This window comes from Myodes glareolus, chromosome 24 (genome assembly GCF_982192425.1).
Source record: "Myodes glareolus chromosome 24, mMyoGla1.1, whole genome shotgun sequence".
Taxonomy (NCBI): Eukaryota; Metazoa; Chordata; class Mammalia; order Rodentia; family Cricetidae; genus Myodes; species Myodes glareolus.
Genome location: NC_142049.1, coordinates 41,519,314 through 41,533,620, shown reverse-complemented (window position 1 = coordinate 41,533,620; position 14,307 = coordinate 41,519,314). Strand labels below are relative to the sequence as shown.

At 43.8% G+C, this 14,307-nt stretch overlaps 1 protein-coding gene and 1 pseudogene across 1 annotated transcript; both read left to right on the top strand.

The window, feature by feature from the left end:
- The first annotated feature begins 564 nt into the window (after positions 1-564).
- On the top strand, positions 565-955 carry LOC148118189 (GTP-binding nuclear protein Ran-like; annotated as a pseudogene).
- A 7,597-nt stretch (positions 956-8,552) lies between these two features.
- On the top strand, positions 8,553-12,097 carry LOC148118188 (disks large homolog 5-like). Its single transcript, XM_087901357.1, has 4 exons — positions 8,553-8,658; positions 9,716-9,875; positions 11,081-11,230; positions 11,887-12,097. The coding sequence occupies exons 1-4, from the start codon at positions 8,553-8,555 to the stop codon at positions 12,095-12,097; spliced, it is 627 nt and encodes a 208-aa protein (XP_087757483.1).
- Positions 12,098-14,307: the final 2,210 nt, after the last annotated feature.

Genomic DNA, 14,307 nt, shown 5'->3' with positions numbered 1-14,307 from the left:
ACTTTCAGTTCTTTTCTGAATCATATCTGCTGTTTTGTATAGGATCTCTTCTCAACCACATCCATAGTCATATGGTTGCTGTTTGAAGCCAGGAATATTCTGAAATTCCTTGAAACATCCTGGATACATGATGTGGAAAGTTCTGGATCTCCATGAATGAAGTGGTTAATTGAAAAGAAAGAGAAAAAAGAAGCAGACTTCTGAGGTAGATCTGAAGCTAATGGCGGAACCCTCTGGAACCAATTCACTTGCTAACTTTTTAGGCAAAACATCTTCCTTTCAACCCTCTGGAGTCAAAAATAAATTAGGGGCACAGGGAGAACCGCAGGTCCCATTCAAGGTCATCCTGCTGGGTGATGGCTGCATCAGAGAGACAACATTCGTTAGTGCTGCTTGATGGGCTAGTTTGGGAAGAAGTATGTAGTCACCCTTTGTGTGAAGGTGCACCTTTGTGTTCCATGTCAACAGAGGAGCTATCAAGTTTTATGTGTGAGACACAGCTGGCCAGGAGAAGTTTGGGACCTACATGATGGCTACTGTCTCCAAGCCTAGTATTCCATTATAATGTTTGCTGTGACAACAAGAGTTACTTATGAGAACAAACCTACTTGTTATAGAGATTGGGTATGTGTGTGTAGGAAAGCATCCCCATTTGTTGTGTGGCAATAAAATGTCTATGAAAGAGGAAAATGAAGGCAAAATCTATTTTCTTCCACTAAAATGAGAATCTTCAGCCTTGAGACATTTCTGTCAAAAGTAAGGACAACTTTGAAAATTACTTCTTCTGACAAGCCAGAAAGCTCACTGGAGATCTTAACCTGGAGTTTGTTGCCACGCCTGCTCTTGCCCCACCCCATGTGAACTGGTCATGGACCCAGCATTGGCAGCACAGTGCACCTATGATTTAGAAGGTGCTCAAATGTCTACCTTCCAGGATGAGGATGATGACCTGTGAGAACTTGAGGATGGACGCCTGCATCATCAGAAGTCCAGCATTGCAGCCAACTGTGCTGTGATGTCCTGTGTGCCACCTCATGTAGCTATGCAGAGTGCACAATTTTCTTGGATCCTGAAGGAGGTGAATGGGCTCCCGTGTGAATGTGGAAGTTAGAACAAACCTTAGCTTTGTTTAGATTGAATTTAACTATTTGGAATACAGATGTTTACTTCCTGAACTTCAAAGAAAAGGCAGCTGCCATCACAATGAAATATTCAGTGTTGAGATCTTGTTTGTTACTCTCATCCCTATTCCCGTTTTTTAGAAATATAAGATGTTTAAAATAATCCTTGAAAATGCAGGGCCTATAATGGTGGAAAATGCCTTTAATCCCAGTACTCAGAAGACAAAAAGGGGTGGATCTCTGTGAGTTCGAGGCCATTCTGGTCTACAGTGTGAGTTCCAGGACAGCCAAGGTAAATGGTCAGAGCTTGTCCCCTAAATAAATAAAGAAACAAACAGGAGAAAAGTAAACTACGATATAGGAGCAGTTTGAGCTTTGTTGAATTACAATTTGAATGTGTTAATGCTAAAACAGTTTCTATCATTTTGATAAAAGGTAATAGAAACTCAAATCACAGAAGCAGAAATCAGATTACCTAAATATCTGAGTGATATTTCCTGTCTGCAAATAGGCAGAAAAGGAAATCAAAAAGGAAGATATTGTGGGTACTTTTTCTCGGGGTTTTACCACCAGAGAACCCCAACATTTGATTTCTCAGCAACATCTTCATAAAGGAAAGGAGTTCAAAATGTATTTTAGAATGCTACTGGTTCATTCCAGGCCTGCTGTAATTTAGGTGTCTGGCCACATGTTTGAACAACTAGTGCCCAGCTGGGGATGCTGTTTAGAAAGACTGCACAACCTCTTGGGACTTACTGAAGGAAGTGGGTCACTGGGCCAGCCTTGGGGTTTGATAGCCCTGACCTACTTCCTGTCTGTGCTCTGCTTTGGAGTGCAGCTGCCCTGTGACCAGATGACTGTCTGTCCACAATCATGCCTTCCCATGGAACCTTCAGCCACAGTTAAGCCTCCCTCTTGTAAGCCATTCTTCATCAAAAGTATCGAATATAATCTCTTTCTGTGTTTTCCATTTTTACAGAGCATCACTTGAGATGGAAAATGTAAAAGATAAATTTGAAAGATAGACGATTTCTTAGCACGTTATTAGGATAGAGCAGTGCTTCTGAACCTGGGGTTCAAATGTACTTTTCCCAGGGATTACCTAAGGCTATTAAATCATAGATATTTACATTAAGATTCTTAGCATTAGCAACATTAGAGGTATGAAGTAGCAAGGACTATAATGTTACAGTTGGGGGACACCACAGCATGAGGAACTGGATTAAGGGTTGCTGCATTAGGAAGGTTGAGGACCACTAGGATAGAGTGACCTCTGGCTGAGAGCTGCCTCTGACAGGCACCAGTTCCAGGGGACAGCACAGAGTTTCAGGTGAGCAGCCCCACATCAGTGTGGGCAGAGTCTTTCTGATGGCCTGGGCTTACTGCTGAACCCAGGGAAGGTAGACAGCACAGACCATGGGAAAGCAATGCAGAGCCTGGGAGCACTTAGCCCTTGTACTCACCAGCCTGGCTTCTCCCTAATGCTGTCTTCAAAGTCAGTTACTATTTAGACAATGCTGCCTGGTGGCTTCTTACCTCCAAATGTCCAAATGCAAATTCCTTCACCAAAACTCCATGGCTTACTTTTGCTCCACCACCTCTGTACTTAACAAGGGACAGGAGGGAAGCAGGCAGGACATGATTTCATGATCTAGTCTGCAGCTCTTAAATCTGAGAGACCCTTGAGAGAGTCTACACCTTCATGTCCAGTGTGTTTGCTCTTCTCAAGATATAGATTTCCTCAGGAAAGGAAGCAGAAAAGGCCGACTTCAGGACCCAAGCCAGATGTTATCTGCAGCTGCTGCAAGGCCTCCTCTCATCCAGAGCCCTTGCACAAGTGTTAATAAGGGTGAGTGCGACTCTCAAGCTTCTGCTCTCGCACGAAACATGTGCCCCCAATTGTATGAGAATTGTTCACGTTCCAGCTAAGGAACCCAACATCTCTCAGCACAACAGAACAGAACAAGTCTGATGCACATGAAGGCCTGACCCACAGCCCACATCAGACCCCGGGAATCTCTTGTGAGTTTGTCTTCTGCATGTTTCAGGATGTTTAGTTTCCTCTTGGTGGGACATCTTACTCTAATTTCTTCTTAGCTGTCTGAAGAAGTTCCTTAAGGAATTATTAATGTTTGACCGTATTCTTTAATTTTTGTCCTCTAAGTGCACAAGTCTTCCTTTGTCAAATTCTATAGTTGGGATTCCACGTGAATTTAATGATAAAGAAAGCTTCTCTCTATTTGTGACTGGTTTATTTTTCTGTTAAAGATGCGGCTGGATATTTCTTCTGGTTTAAAGTCTAAAATGATATATTTATATATATATAATCTTATGTATAGTCTTATATGTAGTATATTTGTAGAATATGTGTATGTGTGTATATATATGTTATATATTTATATGGGAAAATTAAACGACCTACAATAAAGAAATATATAAATATGAAAGTCTCATTTTATATTTATGAAATTATAACATAAACATATGTATATGTTGCTTGATAAAATTTATGTAAAAATTGATGCAAAATATGTATTAATGGTTATTAAATTGAGACTTTCAAGTTCACATTCATATTACTCTTTTGTTAAAGTGTGTTTAAGATTTTCTCCTTATGAAACAGACCAGATCACCTGAAAAATTGTGAGCATGGAGGTGGGGGAAATAGGGAGGACAGAAGGGGAAGATGAGAAAAAGGGAAGGGGGGAGGAGAACTTGACTGAACAGGATAGTTGACATGGAGGAAGAACAGAAATGGAGAGTAAGGAAGGAGATATTTCTGTTGAGAGAGACATTATGGGGTTAGCAAGAAACCGGGCACTGGAGAAATTCCCAGAAATACACAAGAATGACCCCAGCCAAGACCCTAAGCAAGAGAGGAGAGAGTGCATGAACTTGCCTTGCCCTGTTGTCAGACTGATGAATATCTAAAATATCACCATAGAACCCTCAACCAGCAACTGATGGAAGCAGAGGAAGAGACCTGCATCGGAGCACTGGACTTAGGTCCCAAAGTCCAAATGAAGAGTAGGAGGAGTGAGAATATGAGCAAAGTGGTCAAACCATGATGGGGGCACCCATTGAAACATTCTTTCTGAGCTAATGGGAGCTCACCAACTCCATCCAGACAGGGAAGCAACCACCATAGGTTCAAACTAGTCCCTCTGAGTGTGTGTGACAGTTGTATGGCTGGAAAACACTGCGGGGCAATGGCAATGGCACCAGGATTTATTTCTACTGCTTGTACTGGCTTTTTTGGAACCTATTCTTTTTGGATGGATGCCTTGCTCATCCTAGACAGAAGGAAGACCTTGGTCCTTCCCAAAAGCAATGTGTCTTACCCTATCTGAGGATTAAATGGGGGGCAGGTAGGGTGGTTAGGTGAAAGGAAGTGGAGGACAAGTGGGAGAGGGAATGGGAATTGGAATGTAAAATGAAAAAATTTTGTTTTTTTTAATTAATTAATCAATTGAAAAAAAGATTGCCCCCTTAACTACTATTTCTTGATTCATTCTGTTTTCCCTTATCTTCCCTCCAATGATCTTGGCCAGGATGGTGCTGTTTTATAGGATTACTATCATCACCATCATCATCATCATCATCATCATCATCATCATCATCATTATCGTCATGATTTCTAGGTTTTGGCTTTGGTTTGTGGACTTTGTTCAAAATTCTGGGGAATTTTTCTAATTCATATATCGTAATTTCATCTATATGCCCTTTCTAACATTTATTTTATCTTGATTTTTGTCTTGTTTGATTTTCTTCTTCAAACTGCTTTCAGTTGCCTTATTGTCCCAATTTCTCTTGATTTGTACTTGGTTTGGTATCTTTAGAGAACTTCAGACTATTTGTTAGGCATTTCAGTCTCTTCTTCTGTTCCCTGTGCTAGCCCTACTGCAGTTGGATGTTCTCACTGCCCCTGCTGTGAGCTGATGGCTCTCCTCAGGCCTGTGCTGATGTGACTCTCATCCCATGGGCTTCCAGAGATCCCTCTGCACTCCCCTATAAAGCTGGTTGTATTGCTAAAAGGGGTGGGTTTGAGGGGCCCTCTCTTTGGATATTCATGCCCCATCAGGACAGGGTACACAAGTTCCCATTCAGGCCTATACAAGGCATCAACAAATAACCAAACAGGTCTTTCATTTATTCTTGCCTCCTGCATCTTGTGAGCAATGAATCTAGAGTTCATAATCTCTAGATAAGGTTGAGAAACCCAAATTTAATCCCCAGACCTATGGAAAGAACAGACAACTTAGCACATGCCTGTATGTCCAACACCCTGGAGACAGAGAAGGGTGGCTCTCCAGGGCTCACTGGACTGCCAGCCTCATGAGTGAGACATCCTATTTCAACAAGCGAAACAAGCAGGTCCTCAGGAACAACACCACAGGTTGTTCTTTGGCCTCCACATACATACACATTCATATACCCTAACACCTGTACGTACACGTACAAACATGCATACACACAAAATGTCACTTCTTTTAGTGCCAATCTGTCACCATGAGGCCACATTGTATCATCTCTCTTTAAAATAAGACAGCAGAGACAGGCAGTGGGAAGTGATGACTCAGGAGTCTGTCATGAAATGTCACTGCCACAATGCTAAGTAGCCCACCTGTCATTAGAGCTTCGAACAGAAAAGGCCTGGCTTGTCAAGTGCCTTGATGATCACAAGATGGTAAGCCATAAGCCAAGTTAAGGTGAATCACGTACCAAGGAATAAAGATTGCTAACAGAGTCTGAAGAGAATGTGCCTGTGATAGCCATGTCCAAGGAGTACTAGAATGAACCAATAGTCGGGGAGAAAATTCCAGTCTGAATAAACCAGGGCATTAACACAAACACAGGGGCTCCCAAGAGCCCCAGGGAAGAGCAAACACCAGAAGAACGTGTGCCTGCAAGCGTTGCCTACTGAAGCCAGCAGCTGGAGGCCTGCAAAGGTTGCAGAGCTGTCCCAGTCCCAGCATCATCCAACCGGAACACACAGAGCTCAGAGGAGTGGAGAAATGAGAATGACCCAGCAGGGCCATGGGAGACCAGATGGGTGGCCAGAGGCCTCAGCTGTACCTCAGTGTGATCTTAGACAGATTCAAGTCACTGGTTCTGTGCTCTTCAGTTTTATCCCCTGTAGAAGAAAGGGTGTAGAGGACACCAATGTCTTTACCCTATCAAGGGTCATAGAGCCCTTTGGTGACCTGAAGGCTGTGAATTTCCTTGAGAGAAAAAGTACCCATGCTTAGCCTAAGGTAAGCCATTTTTGTTACCACCCACTTCCCCTGGCAACCAGAGGCCCCAGAGAACAGCCTCAGGCTAAAACATTTCTCAGCATCATTTTCAATCGAGACAGGTAGGAGAGGTTCTGTCTGTAGAAGATCATAGACATTAGGCTCCAGTCGGGTGCAGAAAGGCACAGAAGGCAATGATCAAAGGGTTATGGTGTTCTAGATACTCACTGACTTCAATTCTGTTTTCCTCATTGAGAACCTGGGAACAAATAAACCTAGTTGAGGCCCAGAACACACATAGAAGCCAGACCTGCTGGAAATGACAAAATGGCCGTTTCCTGGGAGAAGGACCCCAGCACTCCTTCAGCAGAGGCTGAGCCCGGCGAACTCACTGGACTCACAGCGAATGAGAGCTCCACACTCTATAGACATGAGATGTTTCTTCACTTTCTGGAATATAGACCCATATGCTTATCTGTGCATGCTGCCCAGGAGACGTCTGCTTGCAGCTCCAGTCCAAGCTGCCAGGTGGACTCAAGGTTTGAAACAAAATGGAGAGCCGGCTGACATTTGAATTAGGACAGCCATATTCTGCTTACCACATCAAGTCCGAGCTAAGGACTCATCTTAGAGAACACTCATCTCTCCTTTGGGTCTGCCTAATGGGCTGCAGCAGAGTCCCCAAGCAGGCGAAGTTGGTGCCCAATGGTTTTAACAGCTGCCTTAGAGTCACCAGCGGTGAGTAAACTGAATTTCTTTCAACTGGGAAGTCTAAGTCCCCCGGTGTCCCTGATAAGCAGAGAACCACCTTCCAGGTACCATACCCCGAGTTCAGGTCTCTTTTTTTAAAATTTTATTGATTTTTATTGGGCTCTATATTTTTCTCTGGTCCCAACCCTGCCTCTTCCCTCCCCTTCAAATTTTTTCCCAAAGTCCCCATGTTCCCAATTTACTCGGGAGATCTAGTCCTTTTCTACTTCCATATATAGTAGATCCATGTATGTCTTACTTAGTGTCCCTATTATTGTCTACGTTCTCTGGGATTGTGATTTTTAGGCTGGTATTCTTTGCTTTATGTTTAAAAATCACTAATGAGTTAGTACGTAAAATATACTAACTGAAAATAATGTTTCCTGATCCATCCATTAACCAGCAAAATTCAAGATGTTATTATTCCCATTAGTAGTAGTAGTAGTAGTAGTAGTAGTAGTAGTAGTAGTAGTAGTAGTAGTAGTAGTAGTAGTATTTTGGTTGTACAGTAATGTATCACATTTCCCTTAATGGTTCTTCAGTTGAGCAACATTTACGTTGTGTCCAGGTTTTGGCTATGACAAAAAATGCTGCTATGAAAATAGTTGAGCACATGGCCTTGTGGCATGATTGAGCATTCTGTGAATATATACCCAAAAGTGGTATTGCTGTGTCTTGAGGAAGGTTGTTTCCTAATTTTCTGAAAGTCGCCACACTGACATCCAAAGAGACTGTACCAGTTCTATTCCCACCAGCAATAAGGATGGTTACCTTTACCCCACAACATCTCCAGCTTAAGTTGTCATCAGTGTTTTTGATATTGGCCATGTTAGATGAAATCTCAGGGTCGTTTTTGTTTGCATTTCTCTGATGACTAAGAATGTTGACCATTTCATAAGTGTCTTTCAGTCATTTTAGATTCTTCTGTTGAGAGTTCTCTGTTTAGGTCTGTACTCCTTTTTTATTGGATTATTTGTTCTTTTGATAACCGATTTCTTCAGCCTTTTGAATATTTGGAGATGAGTCCTCTGTCAAATTTGGGGTTAGTGAATATCTTTTCCTGTTCTGTAGGCTGTCATTTTGTCTTGTTGACCATGTCCTTTGCTTTACAGCAAACTTTTGAAATATTATCTCAGTTCTCAACATGGGAAAGAGCATGGGTCATCGAATTAAGCTAAGGGGACACTGGGTTTGGAAGAGGAGGTGCTCATTGGCTTCCTCTGTGTTTCCAGAGAGGCTCCTGGAAAGGTAAGTTGGTCTTCTGGTCAGTATAGGAAAGCTAGGTAGCAGGGTGGCAGATGCTGTTGGCCATGACATCAGCGGTCCCATCTCTGGACATTCCATTGTATCCTGAAGATCTCTTGGAATCCCGTGATGTCACCTGTGTTGTAGCAACACCAACTGCCATTAGGATATTCCTCAGTCCCTAGAGGGTAGAGCATTAGTCATGTTCTCAAGACTGAGGTGTCGCCTATTTGGGAGACAGAATGGAGACGGTTCAGAAACCAGAGAGAGGCAGAAGGAAGCTGCTGTTCACTTCTGGAAAAGGCCTAGTGAGTTATGGGCAGGAGATGGGGAGATTGCCAAAGAATGTGCACTTGAGGTGGGCTTTCCAGGAATGGGGCAGGGGAGCTGGAGCCTCAGAGGAGAAAATGGACATCCCTGCTTATCATACTTCCTGAAAGTCAAGGATTTCAGGACATTAGTTTGTCCATCTCCTAAGAAAGAGGCTGAGAAGGCCAAGGTTGTTGTGCTGGGACCACGACATAGCTCTTACCTTTGCTGTGGTTTGGAGTGTAATGGTGGGACAGAAAGAGACCAACAGGAGGTAGGGAGGGACTAATGTGTCCCCATCTTAGGGCAGCCATCACTACACTACACCTATAGGAGTTGCCTTTAGGATCACTGTCTGGCTAACACTGTTTCCATGGAGATAAATGTGGTCCTGGCCAAGACCTTTCATCCTCAGAGTGCTCAGCAGTCTGCTCAGCAGAATTCCTCTGACCTCCTTTCACTGACAGTGACCACTTAGGGTTCTGAATCAGCAGTTGAGGATGGCAGTTAGATTAAAGGTGACCAAACTTCTATTAGATTTATTGGACAGGGCGGAGAATGGCTACTGAGTTCAGCTTCAATGATCTGGTCTATAAATGGGTGACTTGGTGAGTCTCTTGACCATGTTGGAGCCCTGCATGACTTTCCAATCCACAGTCATGGGCCTAGAGTGACCAGCATGAGACTCGGGTTCCTCACAACACCTGCGTCCTCTTGCACTCTGCCATTTCTCTCCTGGCTTCTAAATCACAACAGGCTTCATGGCTCTACACCATGCTGCATCCTGTTCTTCTGTGAATATGCCTGAAGAGATGGTCTCTGTAGTCACCTGGAAAATGTATAGGGGAGACAAGAAAAACAGTGGATGCTTACTGAGCCACATCTCTAGAGTGATAGGAGAGCTGAGATCCACTTTGGGGGTGTGTCAACCTGGTCTAGTATATTATGGTTGTCACTGGGTTCCAGACATGATTTTCTGTTTAGTCTTCCGGGTGGTCTGTCCATCTCCTATGCCTTTTTGCTATGCAATTTCATTTGTTTTCTACCTACACATAGAAACCTGTACGAAGACAGCATCCAACCCAATGTTCCTAGACAAGAAACAGATAAAGAAGGAAGAGGAGAGGCTGACCACAGAGCTGCAACTGATGACCAGGGAAAGAAATGACCTGAAAGAACGGCTGATGATCCTCACTGAAGGAACCGTGGACAATAGGTGTCTATTGTTTCATGGAGTTGTCAGCAATGTCACCCTCACTTTCTTTCTTTCCAAGGTCTTGGTTTTTAGGAGACTGCGCCAAAATTCATGTCCTAAATGCTTCCTAGGAGACAGGCAGATCTTGAATGTCAGGGGCCATGAGATGTGGACTCTAACTTTTCTGCTTTCCCCTAATGAAAACCAGGCCCTCTGGTGTCAGTCACACAACTCAGGGATTGAGGCAAATAATGTGAAGTTCCTATCATGTATTTAAAGGACTTGACAGGTGGTCGCTTGCATGAGCTACGACTACCTGCTGTTAGTTTGTGGGGAGTCTCTACTTTCCTGGCATGTAATTATATGCCAGAAGCCCCTGGTAGCAGCTAGAGTGGTGTAGTTTGACTTGCGACATCTCAGTGTATGATTGGAAGTGCTGAGGAACATCACAGGTTCTCTCTACTTGTGTCCATTATACTCTTAGACAACAGGACTCTGTACATTTCTTTAGTATCCAATGAGTGATGGGCGTTTTCTCTCTCTCTCTCTCTCTCTCTCTCTCTCTCTCTCTCTCTCTCTCTCTATCTATCTCTTTAGCTCTCCTTATTCTCTTTCTCTTACTCTCTCATGTGGATATGTGTGCACACACACATTTGGAGTTTTGTGTGTGTCCCTTAACCCTGGGAGCCAGTGATCTGTGGTGGTTTCTCATGATGGCTTCTCCCACTGTCCAGAGGATGCCAGTGCTGAGCCCTGAGAGCCCAACTTAAAACAGGACTGTTTGTGTCTTACATAATCACCTTGGTGACACCTAGGAATCCCTAGGGGAGTTTATATCACTGCCCTGCTCTTAGGACCCAAACCCAGAATGATGTGCTCTAACTATCCAGTCATTGTCAACCAAGACTCAGAATCAGTGTTCTGAAACAGGAGAGATGTAATTGCAATGTCTGGTGTATGGAGACATGTGACAGACTCCTGGTAGCATAGAGAACTAGACTGACGGTCTAGTCCTATTGAGTGAGCTCATGCACCCAGGGTACCCTTCATTTCAAGTGGAACCTCGACTGTCCTGGTGCCAGAATAACAAGTTTAAAACACCAGAAGGTCCCACTTCATAGACAATAGAATCTTTCATCCATTGGGCTATGGTAGATCAGGATACAACTTCTGTTACCGTGGTCATGGAAGCCTATGTTCATGGGATCTTTTCTCCTGTTTTCAAGTCCCTGCAAGAACAACAAACCAAATGCTGTGTATGAAAAGGTAAAGTTGGATCACAAAGGGATCATGATGGAGCTAAACAGTTTCGAGAATGAGAACACTGAGACCTTGGAGAATTTTAAGGAGTTGAGAAAGGAGACAATCTTCTATCGGTAAGTGTCTATCTGGACATGGATCACAGAACTTGTGGAGTGTCCATTTCTGACTCCTTTTTTCTCTGAATGAAGTGTCCAAAACTCTGGTTCTAGAATTTTTGCTTCTTAGGAAGCAGCTTTTAAACTTGTGTCACATGAATTTAGCTTTGCTAAGTATGGAAGAGACTGTCATCCCCTGCCACCATTGTCCCAGGACCTCAGGAGCCTGTGGATAGAAAAGGTATTTACACTCTCAGGGAATGTCAGGCAGCCTTGAACTTCTGGAGCTCAGGCCCATTCTTTACATGTTTGGGGGCTGAGGAACCTGTAGATAGAATATGCTCACCTTGGGTCTCGAACCTCCCTTAAAGGGTGTTTGCCCACTACATGCTTATGTTACGCAATTACCATAGACAGTTAGGCCAGCTGGGGAACTCCTACTTCTATGGAAGGGACATGGATCCTTTTAGGTGTTGGGGATTTCAATAGTAGTTTGATAATTTCTGGCATTACCTGTTCTCTCATTTTGGTTCCGGAGTGGAGCTGTCATGACTCTATCAGACTCTTAGCAACCTATTCCAGGAAACATGAGGCCTTTTTGGGTGCTGGTCCAGGGAAATTAGGGATAGCAGGAAGAAGCTGGCATGGCCTTACTATGCGGAGTGTGTCTCCAGGGATCTGCACAGCCGACTACTGATGGAAAGGACTCAGCTAAAGAAGAAGGTGGACGAGCTGAGGCAGGAAGAATGGAAATTGCAGAATGATTGGACCGTGCTGAAGTACCACCTGGAGGATTTAAAATTGATCCATAATGACCAAGAAGAAGAAATCAGTTACCTCAAAATTCAGCAACAACAGGTAGAGGAAGGCAACAAGTCAGGCTAAGCTCTGGTACCATTTGCCCATTTGACTGCCTCTCTACCCACCCAATCACCAGTGTTTAACCATCAGCTTAGTCTTCCATCCTCCCTTCCTGCCACCGACCTCATGCTATCCAGACATTCCCTTCAGTGTCCATGCACAAGGACTTCTCTGAAGTTTGTATATTATGGAAAACTGAAATATGGGCAAACCTTCTTTGTTGCTCTGCTCGAAGCTTAAATTCAGTGAAGGCGGTGGGTCAATAACATGTCACACACATGTACATGTATTTATGATCGGTAGCTTTCTGAGCACACAACTTAGAGTGAGTGAGTTCTTGGTCCTGCAGGTTTTTTTGTTTGGCAGGGTTCATGTGAGATCACAGGTGGGAAGAAGTTTACAAGGTGGAGTTCCCTATGCCTTTGACCATCATACACACGGATGTGGGTGGCTGTGGGCTTCTCTTTTCTGCCTGCATCCCACTGTGTTGTCTTTGTTTTCTCTGAATACTTGGTTCACAGTGACAGAAACCAGGTTAACAGCTTGTCTCCCTTGTTATCTGGGAGTGATGCAAGATTGCTCTCCCATTCAGACTAAAATGTGTGATTGATAGCATGATCATCTCGGGGCTTTTGACAAGCTGGTAGTAGAGGGTGGTAGATTTGGGCCTATAGTTTAAGAATTTCTCTAACCAGCTCAATATAGTGTGTCTAAGAAAATCACATTTCCCACAACAATTTTAGTCCCCAAGGAATTACGACTGAGTTGTGAAACTTTTCCAAAAAAACTGGTGTGGTTATTCTAAACTCAACTGTTCATCAAACATGATGTTTCTTTTTGTGACCTTCCTTTGTCCGTATTTCTCTTTCTTTACACTCACTCCTTGTGGATTTTGAGTGTGAGTGCACGCATGTGTGTTTGTATGTATGTGTTTGTGTTTCTGTGTGTTCGTGTGTGTGTGTGGGGGGGGTGTAGGGATGTGGGTGTTGTGGTGCATAAAACATGTGCATTTCCTAGTGCAGACCACTGTGTTTCTGTCAGTCCTGACCACAAACCGAGGTTTCTTTCTTCCCCAGATGCTTTTGTTTAGCCTGCCTAGCTGACCAGCAAGTTATTGGGATTCTTTCTTTGTGATTATATATGTATGACTGTCTACAACCCTCACCAAAAACCACAATCTATTTATTTATTTATTTATTAAAAATTTCCACCTCCTCCCCTCCTGACACTTTCCTCTCTTCCCCTCCTCCCACTCCTTCTCCCCCTACTTCTCCAGGAAAAAGAGCAGTCAGGGTTCCCTACCTATGGGAAGTCCAAGGTCCTCCCCATTCCTCCCAGGTCCAGGAAGGTGAGCATCCAAACAGACAAGGCTCCCACAAAGCCCATCCATGCAGTAGAATCGAAGCCCAGCACCACTGTCCTTGGCTTCTCAGTCAGCCTCCACCGTCAGCCACATTCAGAGAGTCTGGCTCGATCACATGCTCCATCAGTCCCATTCCAACTGGCCTTGGTGATCTACTATTAGATCTGTCCCAGCATCTCAGTGGGTGAACACACCCCTCGTGGTCCTGACTTCCTTGCTCATGTTCTCCCTCCTTCTGCTCCTCATTCAGTGCTATAATGTGAATCTCTGTCTCTGTCTCCATTCATCACCAAATGAAGGTTCTATAGTAATATGCAAGATATTCATCAGTGTGGCTATAGGAGAAGGCCAGTTCAGGCACCCTTTCCTCTGCTGCTGAATTAACAAGCTGGAGACATCTCCTTGGACACCTGGGAAACCCTCTAGAGTCAAGTCTCTTGCCAACACTAAAATGGCTCCCTTAATAAAGATATATACTTCCCTGCTCCCACATCCACCCCTCCTTAATCCCAACCATCCCATTCCCTCAAGCTCTTCCCATCCTCTCCTTCTCCCTTCTCTCCCCCCATCTCCCCTTATTCCCACTTCACCCCCACCCACGTGCTCCCAACCCCTGCCTGGCAATTTTGTCAACTTCCAATATCCAAGAGGATAATTATGTTTATCTTTAGGTTCACCTTCTTATTTAGCTTCTCTAGGATCACGAATTATAGGCTCACTATTCTTTATCTATGGCTAGAATCCACTTATGAGTGAGTATATACCATATTCCTCTTTTGGGGTCTGGGTTACCTCACTCAGGAAAGTGTTTTCTATTTTCATCCATTTGCATGCAAAATTCAAGATGTCATTGTTTTTTATCACTGAGTAG

Bases quoted from the DNA above. Each gene is read 5' to 3' on its own strand.
- LOC148118188 (XM_087901357.1), top strand. From the start codon at position 8,553: ATGTTCTCAAGACTGAGGTGTCGCCTATTTGGGAGACAGAATGGAGAC. The intron at 8,659-9,715 runs GTGAGTTATGGG...ACCTACACATAG, and splicing joins TCACTTCTGGAAAAGGCCTA to AAACCTGTACGAAGACAGCA. The intron at 9,876-11,080 runs GTGTCTATTGTT...CCTGTTTTCAAG, and splicing joins GAAGGAACCGTGGACAATAG to TCCCTGCAAGAACAACAAAC.